Source organism: Zalophus californianus, chromosome 8 (assembly GCF_009762305.2).
Source record: "Zalophus californianus isolate mZalCal1 chromosome 8, mZalCal1.pri.v2, whole genome shotgun sequence".
Taxonomy (NCBI): Eukaryota; Metazoa; Chordata; class Mammalia; order Carnivora; family Otariidae; genus Zalophus; species Zalophus californianus.
Genome location: NC_045602.1, coordinates 35,631,860 through 35,651,707, shown reverse-complemented (window position 1 = coordinate 35,651,707; position 19,848 = coordinate 35,631,860). Strand labels below are relative to the sequence as shown.

At 51.3% G+C, this 19,848-nt stretch overlaps 2 protein-coding genes across 4 annotated transcripts; one reads left to right on the top strand and one right to left on the bottom strand.

Annotated features, from left to right (window-relative positions):
• Window positions 1–925: 925 nt before the first annotated feature.
• TMEM127 (transmembrane protein 127) lies at window positions 926–13,357 on the bottom strand. 3 transcript variants are annotated; one of them, XM_027623057.2, is made up of 4 exons: window positions 13,201–13,357; window positions 12,460–12,777; window positions 4,156–4,320; window positions 926–3,367 (listed from the first exon to the last, which is right to left on the bottom strand). In XM_027623057.2, the coding sequence occupies exons 2-4, from the start codon at window positions 12,701–12,703 to the stop codon at window positions 3,060–3,062; spliced, it is 717 nt and encodes a 238-aa protein (XP_027478858.1). In that variant the 5' UTR covers window positions 12,704–12,777; window positions 13,201–13,357; the 3' UTR covers window positions 926–3,059. The 3 variants fall into 3 exon arrangements, with proteins under 3 accessions (XP_027478858.1, XP_027478860.1, XP_027478859.1); XM_027623059.2 differs by having other exon boundaries at window positions 13,038–13,346; XM_027623058.2 differs by having other exon boundaries at window positions 12,460–12,802; window positions 13,201–13,346.
• A 183-nt stretch (window positions 13,358–13,540) lies between these two features.
• Window positions 13,541–19,720, top strand: CIAO1 (cytosolic iron-sulfur assembly component 1). The gene is made up of 7 exons (XM_027621083.2): window positions 13,541–13,820; window positions 14,378–14,526; window positions 14,680–14,791; window positions 14,895–14,983; window positions 15,427–15,628; window positions 16,276–16,363; window positions 17,232–19,720. The coding sequence occupies exons 1-7, from the start codon at window positions 13,682–13,684 to the stop codon at window positions 17,470–17,472; spliced, it is 1,020 nt and encodes a 339-aa protein (XP_027476884.1). The 5' UTR covers window positions 13,541–13,681; the 3' UTR covers window positions 17,473–19,720.
• Window positions 19,721–19,848: the final 128 nt, after the last annotated feature.

The window sequence follows — 19,848 nt, the reverse complement described above, 5'->3', positions numbered from 1 at the left end:
GTGGGAGTTCCCCACACCCTACCTCCAAACCCTCACTGCAAGCCTGGCTTAAGCTTCCTCCTCCACAAAGCCTTTCGTAATCGCTCAGGTCACAACCAGCCTCCCCTCTTGGTACAGCACTTTCCCCAACTGTCCATTAGACCACTTACTTCACTGCCTTTTTGTGAACAAGTCCATCTCCTGAACTAAGAATATAAAATCCTTGGAGACAGGGCCGCTGGTCATCATGTTTCTTCTCATGGGGCCTAGCGGTGCCTTGTATACAACACAAGGCGCCATTTGTAAATGACTGAAATGAAATGAGAGAGAACACATTCCTAGCTCTCAAGAAAGATGTATACTCTTCCAAAAGAATAAAAAAAGAGCCCCTGAATGGGCTGCTCCTCAAAGGGAGCCTGAAACTCTTCTACCGTGATATCCACTCAGGGCCCAGTGTGTCGGCTAAAGGAAGGGAAAGTGGGTAACCATGAGAGGCACGGACACTAAAGAGCTCTTCCACAAGTTACATTCCTGGAACTGTCTCCACTCACATGCCTCTCCCTGTAAGTAATCATTCCCTGTGGTTTCAAAAGAAAATGCAGCTCCTTCTGCAAGTCCTAGCTCTGAAGAAGTCTGTTTCTTCCCACACAATGGCTGGAGTTCAGGAGCAGCTTTCTCTTCCGCAGCTAACTAGGAGCTCCAGAGAGGAGCTCAGGGTTTGAAGTCAGGGACTTGGGCTGGAGGCATCTACTGCTCCTGGAAGTAGTATAGAAGTTGTCGGGATTAGGAGGGTCTTAGAGATGAAAATGCCTTGCATGGAGTAACCACATGCAAGTCCCTCCCCTTTTTTTTTAAATTACACACTTTATCAATTTCTCCTGCTTCTCTAAGAGGAAGGGAACAAACCAAATCAGGGAGATTGTGACAGAAAAATGACAGGGAGCCATTGGCATTTACATTCTTATTTGTAATTTGTTTTTTTGTTTTGTTTTGCTTTTTTTTTTTCTAGAAAAAAAAAAACAACCAGGGGAGTTTATATGACAAACTATCAGTGTCAGGATGGCAGGGAAAAAGAGAAAGGCCAGAGGTATGGGGAGCTAATAAAAAGTGGGTTCTGAATCACGTGGAACGTCTGGGTCCTCATGAGATGACTGGTCACTTTGGCATGCGTGTTTGGTGCCCGCTCTCTTGGTCTGTCTGCTTAGATACCCACGGTCAGAGAGAGCTGGCCACAGCCTGGAGATCTGCCAAAGGCAAACTCAGACATAAGACTTAATTTAGCTCCTTGGCTTTGTGCTCAGGTATCATACTGCAGTCTTTCTTGCCTAAGAGAAGAGTCTGGAAGAGTGTGAGAGTCACCCTGGGACACACTTTGGCATCACAGTGAACTCCAGGCAGCCGCTCACTCATGCACAGACATGGTCTTCACCTCCCACACAGGCATCTGTCCAGACATCCCCAGGCAGACTAGCTGAAGAAGGACGAGGGACAACACAGTCCCCTTCTAGCCACAATTCAACAGTGGTACCCATTCTCCAATCTTGCTCTGCCTATTTTGGCCTGTGAAAGGAAACTGGGATCCAATCTGCTTTTCAGCTCAGCATTGGACGCTGATTCCAAAGAAGCTTGGCCATCTGGATCCACACTGAAGGTCTCTCAAGTTTCTCCCACTTTGTGCCCCAGATCTCAGGGCTGAGTATTCAGCCAGACCCAGAGCCATGTGTGGCAAATGGGGTGGTCAGAGTGATGGCTGGGCGAGGAAGAGCCAGTAGCGCACTGCAAGACCAGAGTACACTGGAGGAGAGAAGAGGGGCATGCAGCAAGATGTTGCCCCAAGTCACAGTCTAGGGGACACACTGAGCCTGAGGGACACAGCCAGGTCTGCTGGTCTGACAGGGTGGTTCTGACATCTCACACAATGGGACCCCACTGGTTGCAGTTCCTGTGTGGAGAGTGGCGGGTTTCCTGCCCTGCTGTGGTTCCTGTTCCTGCACGGAGGCCAGGTTACATCTCAGTGCCACCGTCCTGAGGAGCACCACGCTGGCCAGCCAGCCAGGCCACCGTCCTCGGCCCCTCGGGGCCAACCGACAGGGCTCTGGGTTCCACAGGAAGGGCCCAGGGAGCCGGGTCCCTGTTGGGGAGGGAGCAAGGGAAGAGGCTGCATTCTGCTGGGAGAGATTTGGGGAGGAGCTGCCTGGGGTGGGGGGAGCTGTGGCCCAAAACACTGCTGAGCCAAAAGGAATGGGCTACATGTCTGAAAAAATGACAACAGTCTTGTCACTAGTTTAAAAAGAGTATTGTTGCTGTTGGTTGGTTTTGCTTTTTCCTTTTAAAACCACTCACATTTTAAGAGGTGAAGGGGCTAGGGAGACTTGCTCCCCGCCTCCATCTGATCCTTTATGGGCACCAGGGCGCCTCAGGCCCATACCAGCTGCTACTCTCCCTGCCTGGGCTCCAGCCACCCAAGCAAGGGCAGGGCGGGGAGAGCACCGCTCTGCTTCCCGACAGCAATTCCTTCTTCCCGTAAAACCAGAACACACATGATGGGAAGTCCAAAGACTAAAGTGCAGAGAATTCCATGGAGCGGGCGGCCCGGAGCTGCGGCACTCCAAGTAGGAATGGGGGGGTGGGGATCAGTCCAGGGCTAGAGCAGTGGGACAACACTGACTGTTATGAAGTGAGCCTACAGGGTCCAGTCCCCTTTCCCTTTGGACCTGCTGACACTTCTACCTGGGAATGCCCATCGTCAGCAGCTCCCCAGGGAAAGTCCCAGTCTCAAAGCTATGGTCCATGAAGGGAGAAAATTTGTATGGCCATCCCTGGTTGGTAATGACTAGTGACCGCAAAGGGACAGGAAGGTGACAAGAGGGGGAAACAGTGCATTATATAAAATCAGTGAATCCCAGGTTTCGAGAGCAGGGATACATGAACAACCCTAAAGGCAGAGTCTCTCCTGGGAAGGTTTGGTGAAATGGTCAGGATCCTACCAGTGAGGCCTGCTGGGGAGAGGAGCTCCTCTGGGTGTGAGAGGCGCTGCAGAGTGGGGAGGGGCTGCTGCAGAAGAAAGCCCTGGGCTGCCATTAGGGTGTGTAGGCCGGGGGCGGCTGGAATTGGTTGATGACCTCATACTCCGCTGGGTAGGGCTCGTTCTCCTCCATCTCGGAGAGCAGCTCCAGGGCCTGCTCCTCCTCCTCCGTGGGGTAGTGGCGCAGGAGGTTGGCTGCTGTGGCCAGGATTGAGGCTCCACCAGCTCCTGCCACCAGGTAGAAACTAACAGCGAAGGTGACATAGACCTGGGAACCATGGTACTTCTTATGTTGCTGCTGCTGGGCCAGGATGAGTTCAGAAGCCCAGTAGGAAAAGCCGATGACGGTGGCACACTGCAGGACTGGGGGACAGAGAGAGAGCAGAGAAGGGGAGTTAGTAGGCACCTTGCAGTCAGGATGCTTAAAGAACCAACTGAGCCTCTCTCCCCAAACCCCATTCTCAGAGAACCTGCCTGGTCCCAGACATTGTGATGGGGAGCTCTCTTCTCCATGGGATTCTCGGGCAGGCGCAGGGGCTAGGGCCAGATGCCTGACTCCTTTTGGGCCAGAGTCTGTCTGTCTCAAGAATTTGGAATTGGGATGCCAAGCTGCTAGAAGTCCCTGGGTGCTTGAAAGGGACAGACCAGGTCATGCAGTTTGGGGGCTGGAGTTGGCACCACCACAAGTCAAATCAACACACCAGCCCAGTCATGAGTGAGAGGAGAAGCTGCATCTAAGCAGAGAAAGGTGGTGTGCAGACAAGCAGGAAGGAGAGAATCCAATGAGACCATGTATTCCAGGGGGAGGCACAGTGAGACACCGTGGTTCCTTCCCTGCTCGTTCTGGGCCCCATAAGCCCAGCTGAGCTTCAGCTGCAGTTCCTAGAGAGCACTGAGATTTCTTGTGGAATACTAACAATATTCCCCCTCTACAGCTGGGTTGAGTGGGTTTGTGGTCCTGGCAGGCATACGTGCAAATGAAAGAAGCAAGCTGCTATCACAGTCCATTGCTTTGTGAAAGGCTAGAGCTGAAATGAGCATCTGGAATGGTGTCCGCTCACAGAAGCCCCTTCATCCCCACCTGCAACTACAGACAGGATGCCTCCGCCCTGTGGCAGTTCCTTCCCCAAGGCGAGCAGGCCCACACTTACCGGTAAGGATGTGGGCAAAGGCATAGCGACGGGTGATCTTCAGAGCTGGATGCTTAGGCCCAAAGACATCTAGGAGGAACGCAGAGAGACTACACAGGATGCCCAGGAAGCAGAAGGCAGCAATGACCCGCAGGAGCAGTACTGTCTGGGGATTCATGCAGAAATCTGTAGGGGGAGAACCAAATCTTCAGGGCCCCAAGTGACACCCTGGTGCAGGAAGTCCTCCCGCCGGGCCCGCCGGGAAGAGCTGGTCCCCCTCCACCACAGTCCTGGGGAACCAGGAGAGTACTGGGGGGCGCAGTTTCAGCTCCTGCTCCCAGCTGGCCTGCAGAGGAGACAAACCGCAGACAGGTTCCCATGTGCTTTGAGTCCTTCTTCCCTTTCCAACAAAATCACCCTAAGTGCAGGGCTCCACTTCCTTATACTCTCCACCCTCTGCTAACCATATGTAAAGACCCTGACCATTAGCCTGGCATATTAGCCCACTCTGCTAAAGCGTGCTTTAGGCTGGCAGAAAAAGCCCATGGACTTCTGATCTGAGATAGCCACAGAGGCTGATTAATGCTGATTATCTATCCAGTCACTCATTCAGTCCCTTGTTCAGAAAGAAGTTGAAGCAGTTTAGAGGAACACATAATTAAAAGTGCTGAATAAATTCTGAAAGATGGTAGACTAGACTTTCACATTTATTTCTGCTCTCCTTCCCTGCACCCTACTAAAACAAAAGGAAAAAGAAATTAAGGCATAAACCCACACAAAGAAAAAAGGGTCAAAATAAAATTCTGGAAATTAGAAATTAAAAGGAGTTGGACCTACTTAGAACGGACTCAATGGACTAGATAAGTCCAAGTATAAGCCAAAAGTGGGAAAAGCTAAGTGACTAGATTACACCACAAAAGCCTGACAGACCAGAAACTGACAGCCCCCAATACCTTCTAAAGTGAGGGTGAAGCCACTGAGGGGTGCATGCTCTACCACAATGAGGGAGTGAACCAAGAAAAAGGAAGATGTTCAAACAGGTGACCCAACATTCAGTATCCCCAGAGTCAAGAAGAAGGGAGGTCCCAGGATGATAACCGTCCTCCAGACACATAGAGCGAACTTCTAAGACTTTTAACGCCTTCTTCTTTTTTTTAAAGATTTTATTGATTTGACAGAGAGAGACACAGCGAGAGAGGGAACACAAGCCGGGGGAGCGGGAGAGGGAGAAGCAGGCCTCCCGCTGAGCAGGGAGCCTGATGCGGGGCTCGATCCCAGGACCCCAGGATCATGACCCAAGCTGAAGGCAGATGCCCAACAACTGAGCCACCCAGGTATCCCCACCTTCTTCTTTTTTAAAAGAAAATTCACCTAGACAATACTATCGGTCCCGTTTTATATCTATGTAAACTACCAGCGCTCCCAGAAACACACAGGATAAAGGCTGATCCAAAAAGAAACCATTTTAAGCTTTGATAATGAGAAATGGGACTTAACTTCCACTCTTCTCTAGTCCAGCCGTGGGCAAGTTCTTCTTTCATTTAGGCCATGGGTTGTCAACTGATTTAGGAAAATTTGGAAAGGGCTGGCAATACTTAGACTATAGGCTCCTTTCCTGAGTCCTGATCTCAGGTTGAGAGGCTCTGGGATCATGGTCATCACTCTAGTGGGCATGAAAATCACAGGGGTGCTGGCTGAGAGCATGTTTCCAGGCCCTGCAGATTCTGAGCTCTTGGCCTGAAGCAGGGCCTAGGAATCTAGATTTTAGCAAGCAGTCCATGGTAATTCCCATGCAGGTGGGCCAAGCCCTACGTTCCAAGAAACACTGATCCTGGACCTAGAAGAAAGTAGACTGTTGAAGAAAAGTCCAAGGACCTAGAGACAGGACCTGAACCCCACAAAGCAGACTCAAACCAATGGACACTGACATCACTGGGTCTTGGACAGAGTCTGGCCTCCCATACTGAAGAACCAGACCAGGTATCAAGAGACTCTGGGGCTTTGTGACGGCATGCATTCCCTGCCTCAGGCTCATAATTCACCAGGCAGATGTTGGCTGAGCCCACACAGGACTCATATGCCTTGATCTGGCTGCAGGTCATCCATGAAGCTGCCCCAGAACTATCTGTCACTCTCTTGTCAGCTAACCATCTGTTTTGGGCCCAGTCATCCAGCCTGGGAAATCGTCCGTGGCCAAGAGGCTCGCCTGCGCGTTAGCTCTGCCAGCAACCAGGGCCAGCCTTCACTTAACTCAGCCCTGCAGAGCCTAAGACAGCTGGCCTGAAGGAGTCTAGAAACCCACGTGCCTCACTGAAAGAAAAGCCCCTGGAGGCAGACATGGTTTTGTGCCTTTATCTGTATATTGTTAAAGGTCTCTGAGATAGTTCATCTTGGGCTCCACATGGCATGTAGCAGGGACGGGGCAGGACGAGTGTTGTAGCGCATCCAAGAATAACTTGGGAGCGGTGTAAGGGCTTACATCACTCTGCGTTGCAGCAGGTTGTGTTCTGATTCCAGCAGTGTTACTTAATGTGGCCAGCTACTCTGGTGCTTTAATTGTGGTTCTTAAAAATCAACTAAATTTTAACAATTACCTTTTTCCCCCCAAAGATTTATTTATTTATGAGAGAGAGAGTGCGCGTGCATCGGGGGGAGGGGCAGAGGGAGAGAGTCCCAAGCAGACTCTGTACTGAGCGTGGAGCCCGATGTGGGGCCAATCTCAGAACCCTGAGATCACAACCTGAACCAAAACCAAGAATAGGAGGTAAACCCACTGCACCTCCCAGGCACCCCAACAATTAGTTTTAATGGACAAAAGTAATACAGTAGGGCTTCAGACACTTTCTTCAGCTGCAGAGGGAGTACAGGATGTTCATTACCATCCTTAAAAATGTACATTAATTATATATACTCCTGTGTCTTATGTTTCATAATACACTTATTTCAATAAGGAAAACTTGCACATGATAAAAAGCTTCAGGGAGGACATTCCTCCCTTTCCAAATGTCCAACTGCCCCTCCCAGGAGACAAATATTGTTGGTCCTTTCTGGTGTACCCCTCCAGGAATAGCCTGTGCACACAGATAGGTCAAATGTTATTTCAGTTGGGGCGCCTGGCTGGCTTAGTCAGTACAGTGTGTGATTCTTGATTTCAGGGTCGTGAGTTCAAGCCCCACACTGCGCGTGGAGCCTACTTAAAAAAAAAAAAATGTTATTTTAGTTAAGTCTCACTCCACTCTGGGGGATTCATCACACAGCTCAGATGAGGACTCAGAGGGTCCAGGAGGTTAAGTGACCTCCGCCAGGTCACAAAGCAGAGTTAAGACGCCAAACCCGCATCAGGCTCCCTTGCATCATGATGCTCGGAATCACCAAGCACCAGAGTTCGCTGTTTCATTTTTCCCTGATGGATATAATCAATCAAATCCTAAAGAGCTGTATTTGAATGAAGGGTCAAAAGTTAATATGAATGCTGTCAGAGTCATCCTCAGAGCCAGCAGCTGCTGAGCTCACTAAGGGGCTGGAAGCATGAAACCTCTTCTAGGCAAGAAAGGTTTGGATCATTAAGCCATGAAAAGTACTTACACTGGGAATTACTGGGCAAAACCTGTGTGGCATGGTCTAGGCTTCTGCAGCCATCAGAATCTGGCTCTTAGAAGCAGTGGGGACACCAGAAAGGCACCGGACTTGGCAACAAATCCTAGACGGACCACAAACTATGTTACCTTGAGCAAGTCACTTAACTGCCCTGCTCTCTCATCCAGCAAATGAAAGCTGTTAACACCTGCTCCCCGTACACAGGGGGGTGTGCTGATAGTCAACTCACACCACGCCAGGAATGAGCCCATACTGCCTGCCACTAGCCCACTCCCTTGGCACGGGGCTGGTACAGCTGGACCACAGCTGCATCATCCCTGGTGTGCCTGTCCTCCTGCCGCCGGTACTTCGTCTGCACACATCAGCCAGTGTGGGCCAGGGAAAGAGCCCATTAAAGCCAGACTAAGAGTGTGCCCCACCAGAGTGATGATGTGGTACAGAGATGGAGCTTTTGACCCAAAATTCAAATGGGTTTTGTTTCAACATGACTGCCTTTCTCCACTCCAAAGCTGTGAGTGAACCCTCAGGCTTGGTGAGGAAGCCAAATATAAACTTCCCTTGGAGTGATGCTTGTAGATACCCCAGGGGTCTGCCTCACATCCCAGGCAGCCTCTCATCAGAGGGTCTCAGAGCACACAGAGAAGCCAGGCAGAGTTATCCCAGACACGCTCAGAACCCAGCTCTGACTCTCCTAGGGTCAGGATCTCAATGTCTATTTCTCTCTTCCCCCTGCCAGACATCAGTATCACAGGGAGAACAACGAATATCCCCCACCTCGAGGGCTGCTAAAGGGAAACAAAATCCCCAACTGTTATGTATGTATTATTTTATTTGTGGAAAGAAATGGCACACAGGGCACGGTCCTAATTTTAAGTGCAGACAAGTAGTGCAGTGTACTACACTCTGGTAAGACAGAGCACACATCCTATTCTCCAGTTGTGCTGTTTATTTTGGTAATTATTGCTGACTGTCCCCTCCAGTCACCAGGGAAGACGGCAGCTGCTGTGTAATAGGATCCCAAGGAACTGACTTTGCCCAAGGTCACTGGTGAGTCACTGGGCTGGATTTGTTTTGAAGGCCCTGGCTGGCTCTTCCTGTCTACTGGCCCACTGCTCTCACCCCCCGCTGACCCAAACAGGCTGCAGGCAGGAAGAGTAAAGTGGCTTCTGGGCAGTTCCCCTCTTCTGTCTCATCTTCCCTCCCTTTGCTCCTCACTGGAGTCCCTGTGAGTTAGAGACCCTTCCCCATGGCCCAAATCCTTTTCAGCGCTCATCCATCCCACCTGCCTAGCCCACTGTGACTTTTTGCCTTCCAGACAGGTTTCTGACACAGGACTCCAACAGGGCCCTCTAGTGCCTGGCTGGGTATCAGCCCAGATACCAGCCCCTAGGAGAGCTGCCTCTGGGGACAGGCCCAGCCGGGCAGGGCAGGCGTTTGAAGCGTCAGCGGCAGTAGTCACCACCCAGCAGGCACACTGGCTCTTTCTGAAAGGGCCTTGCATTTCCAGTGGCTTGTTGTCAACTGTGATTCATTGACTTCAAAACCCAAACTTCCTCATTCTCCAAAGATGCTTCCCTTTGCTGGCCACACTTGACAGAGAGGGACTGGGGCTCAGAAGGAACGATTATCTGCCCCCCCCCCCTTGCTTGGGGCCACTAGCAGTCCGAGCATATCTCTGGACCTGGGCCTGGGGTGAGGAGCTGTGTGAGAAGCAGGCACCCCCTGGAGAGCAGAAGAATTCAGGACCAAATCTTGTGAGCCAGAATTTGCTAAAGCCTCCTGGGGCTCAGCATATGACAGCAGGAGGGTGAGCGGCTTTGCCTGAGGCTCACCAACTTGAGCCAGAATATTGAGGCAATGAGGGCTAAGAAGCACAGCTTTGGCTGGGCTTGTGAGAAAAACTCCACTAGGATGGGGAAATACTAAGCCTTGGACAGCTCTGACAGAAGGAAAAAGAAACCTAGAGTGCGCTAAGGTGCGATGGTAAGAGTGGGGTCCCCACCCCGCACACCAGCTGTGCCTCCAAGCCCGTGGTACCTGACCTCCCTGAGCCTGTGACCTTTGTGAAGCAGAGGTGGGGACAGCACCTACCAAGTAAAGATATTCAGGAGAAACTAAAGCCAGACATGGAGTGTGCTTATTAGCACAATGCCTGGCACTCAATGCCTGGCACTCAATGCCTGGCCCACAATGGAAGGCACTGCTCCAAGGCCTGCCAGCCCTGCCCACCCCCTTCACCTGCAGAGACTTCATAAGGTCTGTTTTCCCTCTGGTAGCATCTATTGCCATCAGATCTGTCCCCCGAAGCTCTGCTCCCTCCCGAGATAGAGAATATCCCAGGCTTCCATGTTAGGACGTGGGTGAGGCCCTAAGGATCAACAGAGTCACACAGAACAGCCTGTGTCTAAAGGCCCACTGGGTAGCAAAAACCCAACAGGTACAGAGTAAAGGAAGAAGAGAAGCGATCGGAGACCTCCTAATTCCTTGCCTTCTTCTGTGACAGTTTGTGATAGTTTTGTGATAGTCTGTCACCTCTCTTATTAATGGACACCAGTGTGTTCCCAGCTTGCCATAGCCAAGAAGATGGCCACAGAAAAGCAGGTTGACACTACCCATGAACTGGGGCGCCTGGGTGGCTTAGTCAGTTGAGCGTCTGACTCTTGGCTTTGGATCAGGTCATGACCTCAGGCCGTGGGGCCCGAGCACCGTGTCAGTGCGAAGTCTGCTTGTCCCTCTCCCTCTACCCCTCCCCCCTTCAAATAAATAAAATCTTTAAAAAAAAACACACACAAAAAAACCTATCCATGGGTTAAGATCCCTAAACACATAAGTAAATGTAATGTAAAGATTAAGGCAACATGCTTTATAAAAAACAAAATCTGGCTTAAAAAAGTTCTTAAAAAGGGCAAATATAGACATAAACAAAGGAGAACCTGCATGAAGAATTTATTTTTATTTTTCAAATGCCTTTGACAAGGATGCACTCCAAAGTGGAATACTCATGAAATCATTCTCTATGACACTGAAGTAAAGCAAAGGTTAAAAGCATATGAGACAGCATCATTTTACATTGGAGTCAACAGATGTGAGTAGCCTCAGCTATGCCCCCAGCTCTGTGGCCCCGGAGAGATCACTTTGCTTCTCTGAGCCACAGCTTCCTGGACCTCCGAAATAAGAACATGGGATCAGAGTGCCTGTCCCTCCAACACACGAATTTTGTGAGCCTCCCCAGGAATGATTTGAAAGGGAGAAGCACCATAAACTCTCTCCCAGTTTGTAGGTGATACCACATTCTTGAAACACTGTAACAGCAGGGGATCCAGGGCAAAGACCCGGATGGGGTGGTGGAAAGGCAGCAGCTATGCTCCAAACAAGGCAACGTGCTGAGGGAAAACCATCCAGACTCCACACAAGCTTGATGGCCTTTCTGCCACCAGCCACAGGCAGACAAAAGCTGCATGTCACAAGGCCTCCATCATCGCGTGTATAACTTGGATCTTAATGAGCCAAACCAGCAAAGGCCATCATCATGGTGAAATCTGGAAATAAACTAGACACTCCCATCCTGTTCTCTACAAAACTATCCTAGAGCCTTAAAAACTCAAAGAGAGATGCAAAACAAGAGAACTCTTAGAGAAAGACAACATTAGGCTACAAGCTTAGGGTTTTTCAGACCAGGCATGCAGAAGTGGTATATAATCCAAAGCACAGAAGGGACTTTGACCTTTTCCCCAAATCCCAGTGCCTGAATCCTTAAAGAGGCAATGTGAAGATACCTAACGCTTCTGATACATTCGGCAGTAAACATCTGAAATGCATCACAGCCCAGAGGTGGTCCAGGGAGAAAATATAAAGACCTTCATAAATGTCTCAAAAGACCTTGGGGGTGACAAACTGTGCTGTTACTAAAGGCTCCTTGGGGTCCTCTGACCATTCTGGGGGTAGAAGCCAGGCACGTGCAGTCCTGCCCTCACACCACACAGCCTTTCCTCTCATTACTGGAGACAGGGCTGGGCAGGATGACCTATGGGGCTCCCTGGAACAGCCCCGCACTCCCACTCCCACCTCCATACTGGCCCCCTCTGCCCAGTAAAGAGAACAGTCCCTTTCTCCTTTGCTCTGCCTGCCTGGCTAGGAAGCAGGATGACGAACAAAGCAACCTTACCACAGTCAAGACCACTTGTAAAGGTTCCAAGAGTCCAATTCCAATTGTTTTACTGAATGGCAATGAAACTGGCTTCTGGTTATCGAAAATGCCATAGACTCCCTTTTTCTCTAGCAAAAACCCAATTATAGCAGAACTCCAAAATATAAAATCTAGCCACATGAAAATTTCCTATTCCTCCCTTCAACAGGCTGCCCTAAAGAAACCTTCCTATATCCCATGGGTTCCTTGGAAGGGGGCAGCTAATTGTGATGCCTAGCAGCACCCTTATCTGTTCTCCATATACAGCGCCCTTCCTCCGGCAGAATCCGAAAATAGCAGCAGTCCAGATTAGCATGGCGTGAGAAGTAGGTGCCTTGGCTGAATAACATCAGAATTAATGAGAGGCCAGACCCCAAACAGAGCCACCTGGTGGGCATGAACACCAGGCAGGAATGGGGTTGTTTCCTTCAAGCCAAGGGCCTGCCCCTGGCTATCTCTGCTCCAGCCCGCACCACATTCCGCTCTCAGCCAAGAAGACTCTATCGCTCAGAAAGAGGAGGGCCGGCGCGCAGCGCCCTCACCTTTCAGCAGGTCCGGGTGCACGTAGCCCAGCACGTCGGAGACCCCCAACTCCTGGCGGGAACAGGTGCCACCGTGGATGTGCAGCCAGGCAGGCTCCGCGAGGGCAGTGCACAGCGCCGTGATGGACAGGGCACCCGGCAGAGCCGAGGCCAGGCTACGCTCTGGCTGCTTGGGCAGAGCGCTGCCTCCCGGGCTCCTCCGCCGGCGCCCGCCGGGCAGCCCTGCGCCTCCGGGGGCGTACATGCCCGGGGCCGCCCGCCGTCGCTCCGAGGTCGCTGCTGGTCGCCGCGGACCTCCGCAGGGCGCGCTGAGCCTGCCTGTCCCGGGGAGGAGAGCAAGGCGCTGGGTTCACAGAAGGGAAGGCCGACACAGCGCTGTCAGGGCCCACACCGGAGAATAGGGGGTGGGACCTGGGGCCAAGCACAGACAGGAGGGCTGCAGGGAGTCGGGGGGGGGGAGGGGGCGGGGACGGGGGTCCCTGGAATGGCTCTGCGGAGGTGCGGAACAGGGACCCAGAGAGGGCTGCGAGCCGGCCAGGATCTGGGCAGACCGGAGTGGGAGCGCCAGTATCGGCTACCGATGCGAGAGACACCCGGCTCCAGAGTCTCTGCGAGAGAGTGCGGAGGGGTCCAGGACCAGACTGGGCCGCGGGGATCGGGAATTCGGGACTGGGAACAGTGTTCTGGGGTGCGATCTGTAACTAGAAAGGACCCTCCCCCACACCGACCCCTGTTCCTCACCGGTCAGCAGGCCTCAGGGCCGGTATGGCGCCGCTCCGTTCCGTCACGGGCTCCGCAGCTGCCTGGGGCAGAGCGATCCCAGGCCCTAAACCCGCAACGCCCGGACCGACCCGGGCCCTATCCACTTCCGGCTTCCTCCACCTCTGCCTCCGCCTCCTCCGGCACCCCGCCCCGTCCCCCTCGCGCGTCACAGCCTGGGCGCGCCGCCGGCTCCCTGCGCAGGGCCTCACGGGACTGGTAGTCCGAGGCCGCCCCACAGTGCTTGCTGCCAGAGAGGGTAAACTGACTACAACTCCCAGAGGGCAGCACGGCCTCAGCCGCGGGCACTTCAGTTCCCAGGGCGACCCGGGCCCTCGGGCGGAAGCGGCGGGATCCGACGGCCTTCGGAGGCCAGAGTGGGCTTCGTCGGGGTTTGCACAGTGGACTCGCGGTCGGCGCTGCCGCCTCTGTCCACCTCCTCCACACCCTGCTCTGGGCCGCCATGAAGGACTCGCTGGTGCTGCTGGGTCGCGTCCCGGCACACCCTGACTCCCGTTGCTGGTTCTTGGCCTGGAACCCCGCGGGAACCCTGCTGGCGTCGTGCGGTGGTGACCGTAGAGTCCGCATCTGGGGCACGGAAGGTCAGGCCCAGCCGCGCTGCACGACCCCTGCTGCCAAGGGTTCAGCGTGCGCGTAGCGTGGGTGCCGGGCTCAAGGGAGTGCGCAGCCTTTGGGGCAAGCCGCCCGGGAATGAGGTTACAGGCCAGGGGGAAGGAGGGAGAAGCCACCTTCAAGTTAGACGTTATCCACTCTGGGAACGACTTTTTGGGCGAAGGATTCGGCAAGTATTGGAAGCAAAAACGTCAATAGGCTGGAGGAGACCGGAAAAGGAGAGAAGGGTGGTAGGAATGTAGCCTGCAGAGTAATTTGCGACCCAATGTGAAGTTTAAATTTTATCCTGAGGGCATTTGGGAGCCATTGACAGTTTTAAATCAGGAAGGTGACTCCTCAGATTTGTTTTAGAAGGATGTCTTTAGAGGAAGTAGAGCTTTCCGAAAGCATGTTGATAAATACACCGATTAAGCCCAGCTTGGCTCCAGCTTGGCTCCGGTACTAATCCCCATTATCCAACGGCATTGATAGTGCTTCTGCACCTTGTGCACCCAGCTCCAGAGCTTGGTCTGTCCTTTGCTTTTAGGTGACAGCTGGATCTGCAAATCTGTCCTTTCTGAAGGCCACCAGCGCACTGTGCGGAAGGTGGCCTGGTCTCCCTGTGGCAATTACCTGGCCTCTGCCAGTTTCGATGCTACCACTTGCATTTGGAAAAAGAACCAGGATGACTTTGAGGTAACCAGGCTGGATGGGAGCAGGATTGTTGCCTTTTTGCTCCCCAGGGCTGGTTCAAGAACTTGAGCCAACCTGGGCTAGGTCAGCTGTACCTATGAAAAGAACACCAGGGATCTTAGTTGCTTAATTCTTGTTCCTCTTCCCTTTTCACAGTGTGTAACTACTCTGGAGGGCCATGAAAATGAGGTCAAGTCAGTGGCCTGGGCCCCTTCTGGCAACCTCCTTGCCACCTGCAGCCGAGATAAGAGTGTGTGGGTCTGGGAAGGTGAGTCTGGATCCTTCCAGATGCAGTGGGGAGCCGGAGAACAGACATCCCCCTCTGTGTCCCTGACATAGCTCGTGGGCTCCTTTCTTTTTCCTTCCCACAGTTGATGAAGAAGATGAGTATGAATGTGTCAGTGTCCTCAACTCTCATACACAGGATGTCAAGCATGTGGTTTGGCACCCAAGCCAGGAGGTAAGAGTGAGGTGAAATTTCTTGGTGGGAAGGAATTTTGGTGTGGAGGGTTGTACCCAGTCTTCCTCTGCTCTTCAGCCTCAGCCTGACTTTTATGGGGATCTCTATCTGTGACCAAAAGACATTATTTTTTTTTTTAAGATTTTATTTATTTGAGAGAGAATGAGATAGAGCATGAGACGGGGGAGGGTCAGAGGGAGAAGCAGACCCCCTGCTGAGCAGGGAGCCTGATGCGGGACTCGATCCTGGGACTCCAGGATCATGACCTGAGCCGAAGGCAGTCGCTTAACCAACTGAGCCACCCAGGCGCCCACCAAAAGACATTATTAATCCCTTTATAGAGACAGATCGCTGGGACTGTCCTAGCTGGGAGAGGTATTGGAACTATTGGCACATCCTGAGCCACACAGACAAGGGCTGTGTTTCGCCCCCCTCCCCCCCAGCTGTTAGCCTCTGCAAGCTATGATGACACAGTGAAGCTCTACCGGGAGGAGGAGGATGACTGGGTGTGCTGTGCCACCCTCGAAGGCCATGAATCCACTGTGTGGAGCTTAGCCTTTGACCCCAGTGGCCAGCGCTTGGCATCTTGCAGTGATGACCGAACCGTGCGTATCTGGCGACAGTATCCACCGGACAACGAGCAAGGTGAGGGGCCAATCAGCTAAAGGAGACTCCTCTCATGAGGTTTGCAGTCTACTAAGGGTCTAAGACACATAGATGAATCACAGCAGATTGGAGTAGAAAGGGAGATGTGCCATGAGAGGGCTCCCCAGCGAGTGCTGGAGAATCAGGGAAGGCTGTGTGGAAGAAGAGCCATTTCATCCGAACTTGAAAGTGTGTATAGGGTTTTAACACAAGAAGAATTTAACAGAAGAGACTTCTGGGTGAAAAGAGAACAGCATGAGCAAAGGCACTGAAGGTGCAAAAGCCTAGATTTATGCCAGGAACCATGATTCCTTTAGATGGCGCATAGGATGTAAAGGATTTGGGGAGTAATAAGGTGGGTCGGGTGGCTGGTTGGGTTGGTTGGTGGCCTTAAAAGGCAAGCTGACTAGTCAGACATAGTCTGCAGCAAAAAGTTTTTAAAGAACAGGACCTTTCCTTCTCAATTCTGTTGTAAAAATCCCTGTGTAGCCACAGTATGTAAGGCAGATCACTATGGATGGGGACAGAGGAACAAAATGAGGCCTCATGATTGAAGGTGGGGGTGAGGGAGGGCAGTTGAGGAGCTCCTCCCCTGAGGTGCCCAGGACACAGACATGTCTGAGGCTCAAGAGAAGTCTGTTGTGCAGGGGTGGCATGCAGCGGCTCTGACCCCAGCTGGAAATGTATCTGCACTTTGTCAGGCTTCCACTCCAGGACCATTTACGACGTTGCTTGGTAAGACCTCCATCCCCACACCCACCCATTTGGAGAGATTTTAGAGAAGACAAAACCCCGTGATTCTCTCTACCACCTTTGGGAGTACATGGACATAGAGAGGAAGCCACCCTCATTTCTTCCGATCAGGCAGACTGTCTACCGTGCTGGCCTAGGGCCAGCTGGCCTGAGGTTCACAGGAGCAGGAAACAGACTTACAGACCCAGGCCTGTACCTACTTTAAGATCACAGGCTGTGAGGGCAGCACCAGCCTTGTGTTGGGGAGGGAGGGGGGGGGTCACACAGCCTCATACATCCAGAAATATTGAAATTGGATTCATGGGTGCAGTTTTTATGGTTTGGTAATATTGACTCTACCCTTATGGAGTCTGGAAAAGCCATACCATTCATATAGGAGAGTGATCAGAGGGCAGTCCTAGGAACCTGTCCGTAGGAAATAATCCTAAACAACGAAAATAGTTGATGTGCATCTAAGCTTTACTTATATTAGCAAACGTTTGGGAATGACAAAAGTGGCCTTAGGGGAAGTATGGTAAAATTCAGCGGCCTATTACTGTTTAAAGAAATAGTTGAGAATGACTTGCAATAAGGGAAGCTGCTTATGCTAAGTGAGAAAAGTGCAGTTCAGAATCTTGGAGGTTTTTGGGTTGCCTGGGGAAACCTAACCTAGATGGCAGCCCTTGAAGAATTAGGGGGTGATGTTTGTGGCTGTGTGTTAGGGAAGCTTGTCAATGATAGACTTTGAGCTGAGGCCTGCAGTTTGGGAAGAGCTGCCCAAGGACTGTAGAACTGATCTCTTTTGCCTAATTTGCCAGGTTGGGGAGGGAGGAGCCGCCTGCATACTCACTGATGCACATGTTCCTCCCAGGTGTCAGCTGACAGGGGCCCTGGCTACAGCTTGTGGGGATGATGCCATCCGTGTGTTTGAGGAGGATCCCAGCTCAGATCCACAGCAGCCCACCTTCTCTCTGACAGCCCACTTGCCTCAGGCCCATTCCCAGGATGTCAACTGTGTGGCCTGGAACCCTAAGGAGCAGGGGCTTCTGGCCTCCTGCAGTGATGACGGGGAGGTGGCCTTCTGGAAGTATCAGCGACCAGAAGGCATCTGAGCCACCTTGACTTTGGACAGAATCATGGTTTCCCAGAAAACGTCCTAAGACTTTCCCAGCCCCAAGGGAACCTGGAAGGAGCATCCTTGACCTTTGTCTAACTTGGCTCTCTTCCATTCAGACTTGGGTAGAAGTGCAGAGCCACAGAACCACTCACTCTTCCCCTCCTCTGACATGGGGCCCTTGGTAAAGAGCTACAGAACATCAGTGCGTTGTGGTTATGCCACAGATTTTGCTTGCTTGCGAGCACAGTGTTCAATTTTGAGGGGTGAATATAGTATTTATAGTCACCATATCTCTGTGTAGAAGGGGTACATCTTAGGCTTTTCAGAAATAGGAAGCTTTCTAGAAATAGGTCATCTGAGTCCCAAGTCCTATTTCATAAGGACATTCACAACTTAAAAGAATTCCATGGTGAGTCCTTTTCAGAAGTAGGTCCTGCCTTCCTGATCTCTGGGTAAATTCTTACATTTAAGACATTCAGTCAGTATTGAAGGAAATTTTTTAATGTAGACTGGCTTAAAGTAAGACATGCTTCTGCACAGTGAAACACTGTGAAACTTAGAAACTTGTGTATCTTCTGTGCCATCATGCTGTGGTGGCAACTGGAAATGCTGAAAAATAAATGGGGAAGGGTGTGAAGCCTAAGAGGGAGTTATTACTGGCTATAGGCCATACATTCTCAGTGGGGCTGAAAATCAGTTCTTGGGTAGGGGGCAAAAAAATCTTGAGACCATAATTTGTGGCTCTCTAATGAACCGCCAGTATTAAATTTTCATAGTATGGGCAGATAGCAAAAAGACATCTAATAAGGCTCACTAGGGGCATGATAATGAAAAAAGGTAGAGAATCACTCCTTAAGCTATCACTTTGATCTCATTCAAATTGTCTTCTGGAAGTCACTTCCAAATGGGTTTTGACTTGAGGACCATCCCCAAAGCTACAGCCTTCACCTGATTTTTTATACCACACAAATCACCACCTTAGATTTTGAAAAGACAGCTGAGGCGGTGCCTAGCGCAGTGGCTCTCAGAGTGTGGTCCCAAGGGCCTCTGAGGGGACCTGCGTGGTCAGCTGTGGCAGGAGTCAAAGCAGTGGTACCCCATACTACTGGTCAGTCTCCACTGCCTTGCTCTCACCTCGCTTAGAAATGTCCTGGATAGAACCAATTACAAGCTGTTAAATCCTGACCTCTGAGAAGAGCTAACATGCAGACAGTGGGAAGCAGGAGAAAGCCCTTCCGCCCCCCGCACAACCAAGACTGGATGAGAAGCCGTCATGCAAGTTGAACTGTCGTGGCCCCGTCTTGAAAACACTAGCAAATTACGTTACTTAGACTCAGCTTATCTGGCAGACGTTTTCTGGGAGATGGACGGAGTGAGTCTTTCACTTCAAGGGAAACTCGTAGTGTTGCCAATGAAAAAATAAAGCTCTCAAGCAAAAATTAGAATTTTCGAAAACTTTTATTGCCACCATGAGCTTGACATCTTCCCTTTGCTTAGACTTTTCTGATGAGATTGGTGGTATCAACAGATTTGGAAGACAGGCCTAAATCAGTGAACCAACATTTTCCAAATGACTGATGCATGATATAAAATCTTTCATTCACGGTTAAGAAATTTATTAAAAGGGTAAGACCAAATAAAAATCTTTAAAGGGGGGGGGAGGGTACCTGGGTGACTCAGTAGGTTAAACATCTGCCTTCTGCTCGGGTCATGATCCCAGGGTTCTGGGATCGAGCCCCACATCGGGCTCCCTGTTCAGCCGTGAGCCTGCTTCTCCCTCTGCCTGCCACTCCCCCTGCTTGTGCTCTCTTTTTCAAATAAAGTTGTAAAAAGTGTAAGACCAGTGGGTTTTTTAAGATTTTAGAGAGCATGAGCGGAAGGGACAGAGGGAGAGAATCTCAAGCAGAGCCCAATGTGGAGCTCTATCTCATGACCCTGATCATGACCTGAGCTGAAACCAAGTCAGATGCCTAAGTGACTGCACCACCCAGGCACCAGACCAGCAGTTTTAACTGAAGCTTATTTGATGGGGTTTCAGATTCCGCATTGCCTTTAAAAAAACTATCACTTGTGGAGTCTCAGTGTAATATCAAATAGCTAATCACCCGAAAAGGCTTTAAAAACCCTTTTCTGGGGGCACCTGGGTAGCTCGGTTGGGCATCTGCCTTTGGCTCAGGTCATGGTCCCAGGGTCCTGGGATCAAGCCCCGAGTTGGGCTCCCTGCCCGTGGGGAAGCCTGCTTCTCCCTCTTCTGCTCCCCCTGCTTGTGCTCTCTCAACTAAATAAAATCTTTTATTATTTATTTATTTATTTTTAAAGACTTTATTTATTTATTCATGAGAGACAGAGAGAGAGGCAGAGGAAAAAGCAG

Bases quoted from the DNA above. Each gene is read 5' to 3' on its own strand.
- TMEM127 (XM_027623057.2), bottom strand. From the start codon at position 12,703: ATGTACGCCCCCGGAGGCGCAGGGCTGCCCGGCGGGCGCCGGCGGAGG. The intron at 4,321-12,459 runs GTGAGGGCGCTG...CTCCCCCTACAG, and splicing joins GCACCCGGACCTGCTGAAAG to ATTTCTGCATGAATCCCCAG. The intron at 3,368-4,155 runs GTAAGTGTGGGC...TCTGTCCCCCAG, and splicing joins CTTTGCCCACATCCTTACCG to TCCTGCAGTGTGCCACCGTC.
- CIAO1 (XM_027621083.2), top strand. From the start codon at position 13,682: ATGAAGGACTCGCTGGTGCTGCTGGGTCGCGTCCCGGCACACCCTGAC. The intron at 14,792-14,894 runs GTGAGTCTGGAT...TCCTTCCCACAG, and splicing joins GAGTGTGTGGGTCTGGGAAG to TTGATGAAGAAGATGAGTAT. The intron at 14,984-15,426 runs GTAAGAGTGAGG...CCTCCCCCCCAG, and splicing joins TTTGGCACCCAAGCCAGGAG to CTGTTAGCCTCTGCAAGCTA.